This window comes from Triplophysa rosa, linkage group LG8, assembly GCF_024868665.1.
Source record: "Triplophysa rosa linkage group LG8, Trosa_1v2, whole genome shotgun sequence".
NCBI classification, from domain to species: domain Eukaryota; kingdom Metazoa; phylum Chordata; class Actinopteri; order Cypriniformes; family Nemacheilidae; genus Triplophysa; species Triplophysa rosa.
Window position 1 is genome coordinate 26,939,872 of NC_079897.1, and position 13,339 is coordinate 26,953,210.

The 13,339-nt window shown below is 39.4% G+C and overlaps 1 protein-coding gene across 4 annotated transcripts; it reads left to right on the forward strand.

Moving 5' to 3' along the window:
* Positions 1 to 450: 450 nt before the first annotated feature.
* On the forward strand, positions 451 to 12,708 carry LOC130557555 (tropomyosin alpha-3 chain-like). 4 transcript variants are annotated; one of them, XR_008963327.1, is made up of 8 exons: positions 451 to 812; positions 4,183 to 4,316; positions 4,566 to 4,683; positions 4,821 to 4,891; positions 11,239 to 11,308; positions 11,582 to 11,800; positions 11,901 to 12,012; positions 12,166 to 12,708. XR_008963327.1 is itself a non-coding variant. In XM_057339415.1 (8 exons), the coding sequence occupies exons 1-8, from the start codon at positions 678 to 680 to the stop codon at positions 11,662 to 11,664; spliced, it is 750 nt and encodes a 249-aa protein (XP_057195398.1). In that variant the 5' UTR covers positions 463 to 677; the 3' UTR covers positions 11,665 to 11,778. The 4 variants fall into 4 exon arrangements, 3 of the variants coding, with proteins under 3 accessions (XP_057195397.1, XP_057195396.1, XP_057195398.1); XM_057339415.1 differs by lacking the exons at positions 11,901 to 12,012; positions 12,166 to 12,708 and adding exons at positions 6,647 to 6,722; positions 11,083 to 11,145 and having other exon boundaries at positions 463 to 812; positions 11,582 to 11,778; XM_057339414.1 differs by having other exon boundaries at positions 11,901 to 12,708.
* The last annotated feature ends 631 nt before the right edge of the window (positions 12,709 to 13,339 follow it).

Here is a 13,339-nt window from a genome sequence, read left to right on the forward strand (position 1 = left end):
CCCTAAGACGAGCCCACGCATTACTGCACCACCACAGTGTGCTTTTAAGTGTGGAGATGAAATGAAACACTGTTAACCGTAAATGTTTTGCTTCGCTATGTCAGCACCGTTTAGCAGATTCCCCTCCTCGATGCTTTTGTCTAGCCTAAATAAACACCAGCTAAGAGCTACAGTGCATTAAAGTATGACACATTACCATGGCAACATCAGCCATGTCTCTACATTATTCTCACCAATATTAACTTGGGTAAATATAAGTGGACTATTATAAAGTCTGTGAATGATAAGCTTGCTGTTGTCCGTTGGTTGTGTTATTACATGGGCTCACAACATTATGTGATCAGACCGCATGACTAAGGTACGACTCATTTGAGGGTTAGGGTGAGCACCATTTTTCATCTCACATATTTTACAGCACGTCATCATGAGTGAGTGTATATTAGCATGATTTCTTGTTTGCCTGTGGCTTTTGATTACATGCGTGGCCACCGAGTGCAGTGACTTCGGTCGAAGAGCTTTTATTTTGACAGGACGATTCAGACGAAACGCCATTTCCCGCCGAGAGGCGTGTCAGGTGTTTGTATGTGATGATTTGAGAAACTCACTTCACATCAGAAGCTGAACATCTGTCTGTCTATTTATCTGTCTGTCGGTAAGTGATCGTGTGTAAACTGAAGATGTCAGGCACGCCGAACACCGTTGAAGCGGTGAAACGCAAGATAAAAGTCCTTCAACAGCAGGTGGATGAAGCTGAGGAGAGAGCTGAAGCCCTACAGAGACAGAGGGGGGAGGAGAAGAGGCAGAGAGATCAGGTAAATTACACAAACAGTTCCCTTTATGTTACGTTACGTTTCTTCTCTGTGAAATGCTGCCTGTACTATGACTGAAATGCGCCAATAAGTTACATCCTTTGCATTTTTGCAGACGTTTATCCAAAGCATCCTACAGTACGTTTGATCAGCAACGTTATGTGTTTGATTCCCACAAACTGACCACAGACACCGCAGGACGCTGCACGTCATTCATGTTTGTAGTGTGACGTTAATCTCACAACAGAAGAGTCTGAATGATAACGTGATGATTATAGGGATGGGTACCGAGAACCGGTACTTTTTTGGACCGGTACATAATTGGGTCGATACCAGAGTATCCATAAGCTTCATGACAATCGATACTGTTATCGATACTTGCGCTGTTTTATCTCTGTGTGTTCGGGTGTTAAATGGCGAATTAGAGGCTGCTGCCTGTCATGTCTTTTTCCATCCCTGAATGATGGCCGAAGTTTGCTCGACGTATGTGTGATATCTAGGGTCATATGATGTCCGTGATGTATTTGTAATCTGCTTGTTTTGCGTGTTTATGAGTGAAAGAGTGGCATGGTTGCGCTTGTGGTAGTGGTGGGCGGATCGATCCCGAAGTATCGATACTGAGGTTGTATCGAAAAGGATCGATCCTAACATAAAAATATCGATACTAATGTGTTTTTAGTTTTTACTACTGATTTTATTTATTTACTAATGTAGCTAATAATTGTATAATGAAGAAAAACTATTTCCCATACACCTAGTTTTGCACACGTTGCTCCTCCTGCCCTGCTGTGTTTTGTAGTCCGCTATCACGTGACTCAGCAGCGCAATCACGCAGACGCAGCTGCAGCCGGCGAAAAGAAGAGGAGCATATGTGGAGTTTATCACCTCGGTGAATAAAAACACTGCGAACTGCGATGTATGGCAGTGGGCCTTTGGGGGTATTAAAAGTACTTTATTGTTTGAGACACAAAATAAATAAAGTGCTTAAATAATAGTGTGCACTTTGTTTATAAATTCACTTATAAAAGTGTAATGAAAGGGAAACATGTTAACTTGTTCTATTATTTTGTCTAAACAACACTGAACAAAAACGGAAAAGCAGTTTTAAAATCTTTGTTCTTGAGTAATAATTTTGTCCACTTTGGGTTTTTTTAAGATAGAGAAGTAGTACTGGGATAACGAGAAATTGTTTTGTTAAATATCGTTTTTCTGTTCTGTTAATCTGTTATTGTTACTATTTTCCAGTAATAATTTGGTGCAAAATTCATGTTTGCAAATTCGATTACAGGAATAAATAACTAAATAAATAGATTTATTTGGTTTAAATGATGTCCAGTGTTTTAACATCTACATGATGAATTAGCCTACAGGCACATTAAGAGCACAAATCACAAAATATTTTGGTGGTCATGAAAATGTATTCAGATTTAGCATATTAATGATGCATTCATCTGATAAATCATGACATTTCATCTACAGGAAAGTAAATGTAAGTTCAAGTGAATGCTTTTTAAAAGTAAAACGTATTGGTATCGGTATCGAAATTGATAATAATTGGAATGCACAATAAAAAAAACATGATTTTTGAAAACATTCAAAATGGAGTTATCTCATTTTGGAACCAAATATTTATATTTTATATCATTTATATTCAGATATAGTGCATGAAAACTTTACGGTGGTTTCATAATAGTTATTCCCTTTTGAAGCTTTATGAGTAACATCTGCGGCTAACGCACAGGATTGGATTTGGATCGGTCCAGTACTGATCGATACCCGATCCAGCATTAAGGTCTGTATTGACTAGGGCTGCAGCTATCCATTATTTTAGTAATCGAGTGTTCTACCAATTATGCCATTGAGTAATCAAGTATTTGGATAGTAAGTACTTGTTCTTTGTTAAAGAGCAATACTAAATATACAAGAGAAAATAACACAGGTCTCTTAATAAGAACAATTTGTTTCCTTTTTAGAAAAAAATCCTTTTTATTATTATTAATATCTGTGAAAACTAAACCCATTCAATACACTACATTGCCATATTACATTCAAAATGCAATCTAATACAAATATATAAATAAGAAACATAAATAAAAATAGAAAGAATAATTTCAAAGGTAAACGACTAACTTCAGCTTATGCATGATGCATCTAAATTAGTTTTAATTTTTCAAAGTTCTGTTTTTTATTTGTTACTATTAAATAGTAATATATATGTCCACATAAAACTACTGTAGTTTACCTGACTTCTATCTCGGTAGGTTGTTGGAAGACGCTTGTTTTTTGTGTGTGTGTTTTTTAGAAGTGATAGCTTCACTCAGTAAAATGTTGTGAAATAAACTCTCAGAGCAACTCTGGAGGTGAAGTTCATGTGTTCATATAGCGCAGACACAGACAAATCCATGAGAATCACGCGTGTAGCACGTTAAACTGTGCAGTTCATGCACTCAGACAAGCAGAACACAGAGATGACGTGAGTAAATAACAGGATTGTGTAGTTATATGGACTCAATTATGCACTGCAGAGCGTGTTTTCGTAAATACATTATCGCCTTCAGCAAAGAAGTGAAAACATGCCAACATCTTGGTTCTGTGTCAGCCGCCTGAGGGCTTTGAAAGGGAGGGGGGAGCGGTGGAGTGAGCTGTTGGTTGCAATTCACAACCTCACCGCTAGATGCCGCTAAATTTCAAACACTGGACCTTTAACTTCCGGTACACATCTGCAAAAAATAGAGTCCCTGCAGATTATTTCTGATAGCAAGCTAAGTAAATAACAAGTACATTTTGGGTTACCAGTAGGTGAGCCGTTACTTGGCTGTTTACTTAAATGCGACAAAGTTATATGACCATTCAACAAATTGTTTATTTAATAAAATTAATATACAATAAAATTCAACAAATTGTTAATTTAAACAACTATACAGTAATATGAATTCAAATGAAATAAAATATAAATATTTATATTATTAGCCACTAGCCAGACCGATGAACAAACAGACCGGAAGTTAACGTTAGGCCAGGTGCATGCGCCCGATGAAACCGTCTTTATCATGATGGCAATAAAGTTTTAAGAAATATAAATGCAAGAGATTTTTACAGGATATCAAAACACTTCAGGTTTTGAGATTTTTGGCATAGCACTCATCTGACAATAAAAATTAAAAGCAAAAAATGCATTTGATGAGGTAAACGTTGAATAGAATGCAGACATACAGTACCTTTTTTTTAAAGTACTGTAAAGTAAATGTAGCATTATACTTGTATGTTGTATATGTTACAAAGACAAATTAGACAAAAAAGATGTGTGTTTTCACTTATGGTAGTTAAAATGCTAAGATGTGTAATGAAAGTACTTGTGTGCAAACTGTTCCAGGCGGAGGCGGAGGTGGCGTCTCTGAGCAGACGTGTTCAGCTGATGGAAGAAGAGTTGGACAGGGCTCAGGACAGATCGACTACAGCGCTGCAGAAGCTGGAGGATGCGGCGAAAGCTGCTGATGAGAGCGAGAGGTCATGAAATGCCATAACGTATAGGGTGGGATGACACCAGACAGGGACAAGTGTCTTACAAAAAAAGCGTGTGCTAAGAAAAGTATCTGTTTGTGAAGTTGAAGTTTTGTTGTGGGTATTATTTTAGTATGCCAGTTCATTCTTCAGGTTTTTTTATGCACTTTCAGTAGCATTTGACTTTGTGAAGTGATGATGGGTGGCGGTCACTCCACATGCTGAAACCTGACCATTGAATGTTGTGATGTGTAGAGCAATGAAGGTGATCGAGAACCGAGCACTTAAGGATGAGGAGAAGATGGAGTTCCAGGATGTCCTGCTGAATGAGGCCAGACACATCGCTGTGGAGGCCGACCGCAAGTACGACGAGGTTAGTCGCTGCATCGTTCCGTGTCTATTTTGGTATCTACATTGTGCTTCTTTTAGTAACAGATGCCATTGGGGCCGCTCAGAGAACCTGAATCTGGCCAGAAGGTGAAGGATTTGAGTATGTGTTTGGTCTGTCAGGTGGCTCGTAAGCTGGTGGTGATGGAGGGCGATCTGGAGCGTGCAGAGGAGAGAGCAGGGCTGGCTGAAGCGTGAGTCCTTTTCCTCATTACTTGAGCACAAACATACAGCAAGAGTACAGCTGAATTCTCATGCTCACGTCTGGCTTTCTGAACTCTGGAAATATGCAGATGGTGGGTTGGTCGTGGTATTTAAGGAATGAACAGAATTGCGATGTTCGTATTGGCACATTGGTCGTACAGACGGTGGTTTTTGAGGCACTTCTCATCGCAGTTCATGATGAACTGTCACCGTGTCATTTACTCTTATAGCCTGTTTTCTGGTCTCCATTAGCTTTATGACGAGTGCCTGCATTACTGGAATGTCATTGAAATGCTTCAGATCAGTGGTTCTCAACTGTATTTGGTTGTATGCCCAACAATTGGTCACGGTAATAATACAATTAGACCATAAATGGCTTTGTCTTCCTGACTGCCATTGATTTACACATTTCAATCTGCCTCACATATTCTTGTTGAAGATTGACAAACATGGCAGACTTGGACAGCTCCTAAGTGACGGATGCTGAACCAGAAGACCGTCCATGTCCCTTTTCTAAACAGACCTTTGACCTGTTAGTGGGTTGAGAACCGCTGCTATATGGCAACTTTTCAAATGCATTTAACTTTGATCTGTATGGCGTCAGATTTATATCACCAGGACTTGAATTTGAAAAAGCCATCAAATTTATTACCTTGAGTTTTATTGTCCTTCATTTGAATTATTTGTCCTAAAAATTGGGGATGATATACTACAAGGGGATGTAGTATAGTTTAGTAGGATAGAACACACGCCCAAAAGGTCAGCACAAAGCACACAAACATGCAAATGACAAACACGCACAAATGCTAATACATATTGTTACATAATTAGTAAATGAAGACACACCTGCTGTAATTGGTTTGATTTGTTCTTCAGCTGGTGGAAAACCTCTTCAACTTGATGGGCGTTTTTGCGCACCTCTGTGCTCGAGAGAGCTGGCGTTATAGCCGCGTGTTGCTCGAGAGATAGCCTTCCAGCATATCCATTGAGCTATTCCACCGTGTAACCACATCGATGTCCAGCTTGTGTGACGCATCTTTTGCTTTGTAGTGAGCACATACCTACAATGTCATTGGTATATAAAATGCTGTGTCAAGGGTTACAAATAAAATATATTTATCATCGTCTTATCTTCTATAGAATCTGGATCATCAAATTGACTGATGACTTAATTAGAGAAATGTTCTGTAGCACTAAATGGCAGCCATGCTACTGCAGCGCCACCTAGTGGCTGTTACCAAAAGGTTTCTCCTCTTGGGTTCTGTACGCTTTGTCGACGGTCGATTGCTCTTCCTTGCATTCCCGGATGTTACACTTGGTTATAGCCCAAAGTAATTCTCAAGTCGAATTTGATGACCTGAATATTGAGACCTGAATTTTACCACCTGAACGCGTGAACTTGAATCATGAAAACCTGAATTTCACAACCTGACTTTTTAGGACGGGAATTCTTACAAACAGAAAAAACTAATTTGAGGTAATAAAGTCCTGGTGATCTAAATCTGACGCCATAGTACTGCCCTTATTGCTTCTCGAGTGCATGTTACATTTCAAGCACACATCTAAAGCGAGACCTGCTGTACACATGATGTCGCTCCTGAGCTCAATAACCTGGCTTCCTCCTCATCTCTCTGGCTGTTTGCGGTGCGGTCTGGACCCTCCTCTGGCCTGCCTTCTACCCCCACGCCTCCTCTATTGCCCCTCTGCATGCGCTTGTGTGTCTTGCGACTGGCCGTCCAAAACAGCTCTAGACGGCGTTTGGAGGAGCAGCTGAGGGGTTTCGACCAATCGCTGAAGACCCTGCAGGCCTCTGAGGAGAAGGTACTTGCCCTTAATAACCCCACAGGGCTCCTCACCTGATCTCACCTCAGTCCTGCTTCTCATGCGCTGTCCACCTGACAGACATATACTGTCTATCGCTCTCTCGCTCATCTGCGGTCAGGTGGTGTGTTCTCTGATCGCGGCTTTGACTGGATTCACGTCACCTTTTACAGTTTTTTCTCTTGTGTTTCTACTGATATAGTCCTGCGCAGTTAAAAGTGACGTTACATTTGTGAACGAATCCTTCTTTTTGAACGAAACTTAAGTGAACAAATCGTTCTTGTTCACGAAATGCAATGACTCATATTTCTCGTTCACTGAAATCTCTCCCTCGAGCACAGAGCGTCTTGGCTTAAAAGAGTGTCTAAAGCACGAGCCAATGGCGTTCGAGTGTGAGCTTTGACAGAGCATATGATTGGTTGAATGCACTGAACGAATGAACCGAACAAGTGTTTTGAGTCTGAACGAGAGAGATCTCGATCTTACACGAACGAAAGGACCCGCTGATTCTGATTCTCCTTTGTAAACGAACTGAATGAGCTGCTGCTACTCACTCGTGAAGGAAATGAAAGAGGAAGTCTCTCGTTCAACAAGTACAGAAATGGACACAATGTAAAGACCCTTGCGAAAATTAACCATGGTTTTAAAACCGTGAGGTAACCATCTTTTGGTGTACTTTGTCTTCTTACCATGCCAATACAAATGGCTGTACTGCAAATATCTTGCTTAAACGATACTTACATTTTAAAAACCTAAATGTACTATTTTACAAACATGATGATTTAACTGTGGTTTGTAGTAAAAAGTTATTTTCCTAATGAAAGTATAGCATTGTTTTATATAAGCATGTATTACAATAATTCGAGATTATGACAAATTCATGGCACATAAACAAATAGTTTGTTGTTGCTAATTCGGCTGTTGTTTATGTGTTGCTTTTATGAACTATGAGATCAGTCACGTCAGGCACTTTTTAATCTGCAGCCGAGTGGGATCACTGTCCTGCTGTGAAAGACTGACTGAAGCACATACTGGCGTATGTATGTAATATATGACGAAATGGTCACTGAAGGAATCAGTGAACGAGTCTGAACGAATCATTTTGGTGAACGAACTGAAATAGAACGAATCACTCAAATGAATCAAAATTCCCTTCACTAGTAGTTAAACCTGTGAAATAGCAAGAGAGCAAAGTACTGCTTTGACTAGTTAAAAGGAAAAACACTGTCTGAGTAAAACCATCCTATCATGTCAAACCTGATTGATATTTAATTAATTACATGAATCACATCAGTACTTTAGCAATAGGCATCATGACCGTTTTGTTTTGTAATCGTATGCAAAATAAAAGTTTTTGTTTACATAATATGTAGGGATGGGTATTGTTAAGACTTTATCGATATCAATGCCGATATTGATACTGCTTATCGATACCGGTACTTATCAGTACTGTTATCAATACTACGCTCTATAATTTGATGCAAAAACACATGATGTGAAAAGATGTTAAACATTTTAAGTTTCTTTATTACAGCTGAGCTTTAGAACGGCAGTTTACTAATACTTCTGAGCAAACAGAAAATGCCCCATAACAAAACATGTGTGTGTTCCTTAGCATATCACTTACGGCTCTTAGCATGTGCATAGGAGCACATCATAATGTAATTCAACATATTTACTTTACATCACTGTGGTTATTTGGCTGGTAGACCGTATTTCTTTTTTCCTTTCTGGTTTTAGGTCTACATAAATTTAAGTACTATTTTCTAAGCAATTAATATTTTTTTAATTATATGTACTATTTTTTTTATAATTTTACTAGCACATTTACTTCAATTTACTAAAGTAAGTAAATATACTCCGTGGCCGAATTATTAAAAACAATGTTATAACTTGTTCTCAAATAAAGGACTTTTATTTTGACGGGTTGCCGCAAAGGGGTGTTTGACGGAAGCTTCCTCGTTGTGAAACGCGGACGCTGAAAGCTCCACAAGCGCAACCATGCCACTCTTTCACTTATACACACTCAAAACAAGCAGATTACAAATACATCATGGACATCATATGTCCCTAGATATCACACATACGTCGAGCAAACTTCGGCCATTCGGACATCATTCAGGGATGGAAAAAGACATGACAGGCAGCAGCCTCTAATTCGCCATTTAACACCCGAACACACAGAGATAAAACAGCGCAAGTATCGATAACAGTATCGATTGTCATGAAGCTTATGGATACTCTGGTATCGACCCAATTATGTACCGGTCCAAAAAAAGTACCGTTCTCGGTACCCATCCCTAATAATATGTGTGTGTGTACTGTGTATAATAATTACACACATGCATGTTTCATTTAAAAATATATATATCGACATATTAAATATTTTTACATCATATAATTTTTATAGAATTTAATATACACGTCGATATTTCAGTGTAATTATTATGTTGTGTGTGTTTATATAAACATAATTACACAGGCATATTATGTAAACAAAAACTTTTTGCATACTATAAATGTGCAATGTCCTTTTGTTCACATCTGCTTCCCCATGACATCCCATGAAACACTTTCTCTGGCACAATGATCTGGTTGCTCTAGAAACATTTATAAACAAACTGCAGTAACTGACGAGAGGCGGATGACGTGAGCTCCGCTGCTTAACCCCTAGTTCACACTGCGCGCGTGAGCAGAGCGAGAGCAGCGCGTATTTTTTTCGGCGTGCATGTTATCAAATGAGTGCGTTCATACCGGGAGCAGGAGCAGCGCGTCAGCGTCAAGCAGGAGCGTCGCGTGAGCAGCACTGATGCGATGGTTTCGGCGCCGAGTCTATTTTTGCTGCGCAGCTCAAGCTCAGTTAAAGTGACAGCACACATTAGATGGACAAATATAAATTGTTGCACAATAAAAGTGCTCAGAATGCACAGAATAAGCAAGCCTGTTTTTTTTTTTTTTGCAAGACTGGGAGTATGTTTAAAAAAAACCCTTCATTTGTTTTTAATTATTCCGTTTGGGTGGAAGCTTGGTTTATAAAATCACGTCAGTTAACTAGCCAGAAAGCGGCTCTAGCAGTACCCAATCAAACCTGAGTTTGTGGCCAGCTTTCCGAGGAGCTCGTTATAAAAGGTGATCGTGTCATACCTCATTCTTTTACCACAATGGACGACACGAGGCTGATCGTTGAGGTTGAGAAGCACAAAATGCTTTATGATCCTTGTAGTAATTACAAAGACATATATTCAAAGGAAAAAACCTGGGTTGAAATAGCTTCTGCTATATATTTGTGCAGATGGTAAGAAAATTATATAATGGCGATCTGTTTTGTTTGACCATATTGTTTACCAATATACTTGGGTCTTGTACCCTTGGTAACAGAATTTTAAGAGTATCACGTTTACAAATGTTTAAACTTAGGGAACGAATGTATGCTATGTGGTTGGCTTGCTTACCTTGCACATTGGATGCATCCGCGGTCACGCTATACAAACGCTTCCTGTGTGAATTACTGTGCTGATGTAGTTACGCTGACGGCGCTGCGCTCGCTCTGCTCACGCGTGCAGTGTGAACCCAGGGTTACTCCTATTGGTAGTCGCTCCCGAAAGTTGCTCATCATTTGTATAAAGTTGAGCAAATCTCAACTTTGTCACGTCGCTAGACACCAAAACCAAAGCTAGCGTTCCTGTGGCTCAGTGGTTGGAGCATGGCACTAGCAATGCCAACGTCAAGGGTTCGATCCCAGTGTATTGCACATAGTCAGAAACAAATGTATAATACATTTCCAATGTAAGTCACTTTGGATGAAAGCGTCTGCCAAATGTATAAATGTAAATGTAGACACGGCCACTTCCTGTCGGCAATGGTCACCATCGCTCGTGTCACCTGAAGTCTCCAGCTCTCCATTCAAATGAATGACATCGCATCTCTTTGTCTGAACGTGGTGTTATGCTATTTTATATGATAAATATGAATCATATAAAACTATATCATAACAATATTGTATTAAGTTTTATTAAAATATTAAGTTTGTTTGTTTTTTATTTTGCTGTGTCACACCATAGGACACGTACGTGTAATGCTAGCTCTAGCCATGTTGTGAGCATTATTTATCAGATGGTCGGTGAAGAGATGTGAGGTTGTGGCGTCTGAGGCCACTCATGTGAATCATTCAGACCATGTCAGTCAAATCAGAAGCTTTGGATACTTTGCATCATGTGCTTCTGTCATGGTGTTACTGTGTGTAAATGTTGTTATGCCGCCTCCAGCTCCCTGCAGCGCGTGTTAAATGTTCATATAAATAAAGAGGAGATTGCACAGACGCTCTCGTCTCTCATCGCTTCTCTGTGTTTGTCTCCTGCAGTACTCTGATAAAGAGGACAGATATGAAGAGGAAATCAAGATCCTGACTGGCAGACTGAAAGAAGTGAACCATTGTTAATAAGTTTGTCTCATGTTCTTTTAACACTTCACATACAGCTATCTTTACAGTCTATGTATGTTTTCCGATCTCTGGCAGGCTGAAACTCGAGCCGAGTTTGCTGAGAGATCAGTGTCCAAGCTTGAGAAGACCGTCGATGACCTGGAAGGTAAAACACAGCACAAACCTAAATTGATTCCTGTCACTAATCATTTTTTGGACCCTGATATGAATATGGGCAGCGGGTATAAAGTCACAATCCAGGGCTTGTCTTTAGTCAGGAGTACATGTATTTATACTGTAAATATGTTCTGTAAATCTACTCAAGATTTTGTTTACATTGCAAAAGCAGTTCAACATGATCATATGAAATCCAAGTATGTAAGGTTTAGATGGTCTGTTGTCAAACATGCCAAATGTTCTTTTATGTGCTGTGTTTAAGAGAGGCTTGCCACAGCCAGAGAGGAGAACATCAAGATTCACACCACTCTGGATTCAACCCTGCAGGAGCTCAACAATTTCTAGCTTTCCATGTCTTACACATGCACCTATTGTTTTCTGTGCTGTGGGTGACTTATTCGTTCATTTCCCACTGCGCTCTATACTTGTGCTTTTTATGTCATATTTTGCTCCAGGAGTGGCATTAAACCAGATCATACAGGTATGTAGGTGTATTTATATTGTTGGATTATGAGCAGTATTCATGCAGTGGTTAAACTGGTACAGAATCACTAATTAAAAGATCATATCATGTTTTCTAGGTGCTGTTTTTGTGACTGATATTATTAATTTATTATCAGAAAGGGGCCATAAATACTGTCTGGACAAACACTTTTCATTTCTCTTGTCCATAACTGATACTGATCACAAGCGGTATGTAAAATCAAGTCCATTGTGACACTTTGTTATTTAAGATCACCTGGGATGAGTGAACTATAAAACATTCCACTGCCAGGTGAAGGAATGAGGTCAAATAAAGGAATGGACATTCACTACCAACACTCACTGGTGTCTGTGTTCATTCAGGAGCTTTTGACCCCGAAAAATAAAGACTTTTGGAAATGCTGCAGACCCTGCTTCAGTTTGAAAGTTTACTGCCCACTGTGTTGCAAGCCCCAGTCCAGACTGATCACCTAAGAAGGAGGATGCTGATGCTCAGCGTATGGCTCAAGAAGTGCTGAGGGCCAAAGAATCTCAGACGAAGTGGTCAAAAGAGGGAAGAATTATTAACATTGCCACTGTGGCCACACTGATGCACAACCAGTCTCATAAGAGCATTGTTGAATTCAAGGTACAGGATTGTAATAACAGAAGAAAGGAAGGAGACGAAGTCCTTTAACCTCTTACACTCTGTGACTATTTTAAGGATTTCCGCCTGGATTTAGCCTACCCAAATTGAAAAGCTTCCCATACCTACATGCAGAGGTGTAAATACAAAAGTTTGGTATCATTTTACAGGAACCCTTTGAAGTTACATAAAACACTGTTGAAAGTGATAAAAATGATTGTATGTGTTGTCTGTGTTATAATAAACACTTAAGAAAACAGGCGCTCTGAGGTTTTTTTACAACCTGCAGTTTATAATTTAGGCTATGAGGGCTGCAGCTCCCTGAAAACAACTTGATTTTTTCCAGCACATAGAGACAAATTTCATGTTTCCTCAATTTGCTGATATCATAATCCAATCAAGAGTTCTTCTATTATAACTGAAGAAAAGAACAATCCCCTTTTTTTATACAATTTCCACCTACCAAAATTTGAAGTACCCACATACAGTTGAATAAATGCAACGTATAGATGTCATTTTACAGAAAACCCTTTGAAATAACATAAAAAACTGCTGTAAGTGATGAAAATTATTATATATGTTGCCTATCCTGTGATGAACCATCTAGGCAAGTATTTTTTTGTTCTAAAACCTGTCTTTGAACGTGAATAACTCGGGCCCTGTGCGCGCTGGCTCTCCCTCTGCCCCGGCCAGAAGAATTGGAGGTTGGAGGTGCTTGATTGCGTTGACGGGCTTGGAACCCATGGTTATGTGTTTATAATTCAATAAAAATAACTGGAACCTTATTCCTGGGAATGAGAGCTTTTATTTGATATATGATTTGCCCATGTTTGTCAAATTTGAGCGATATGAAAAATATGAATATTGGACAATGTACAAAAACGGGGGGGGGAGATAGTGCAAATAAAGTGT

Coding starts and splice junctions, on each gene's coding strand:
- LOC130557555 (XM_057339413.1), top strand. CDS start 678: ATGTCAGGCACGCCGAACACCGTTGAAGCGGTGAAACGCAAGATAAAA. Junction 4,684..4,820: donor CCGACCGCAAGTACGACGAG/GTTAGTCGCTGC, acceptor TTGGTCTGTCAG/GTGGCTCGTAAGCTGGTGGT. Junction 4,892..11,238: donor AGAGCAGGGCTGGCTGAAGC/GTGAGTCCTTTT, acceptor GATCTCTGGCAG/GCTGAAACTCGAGCCGAGTT.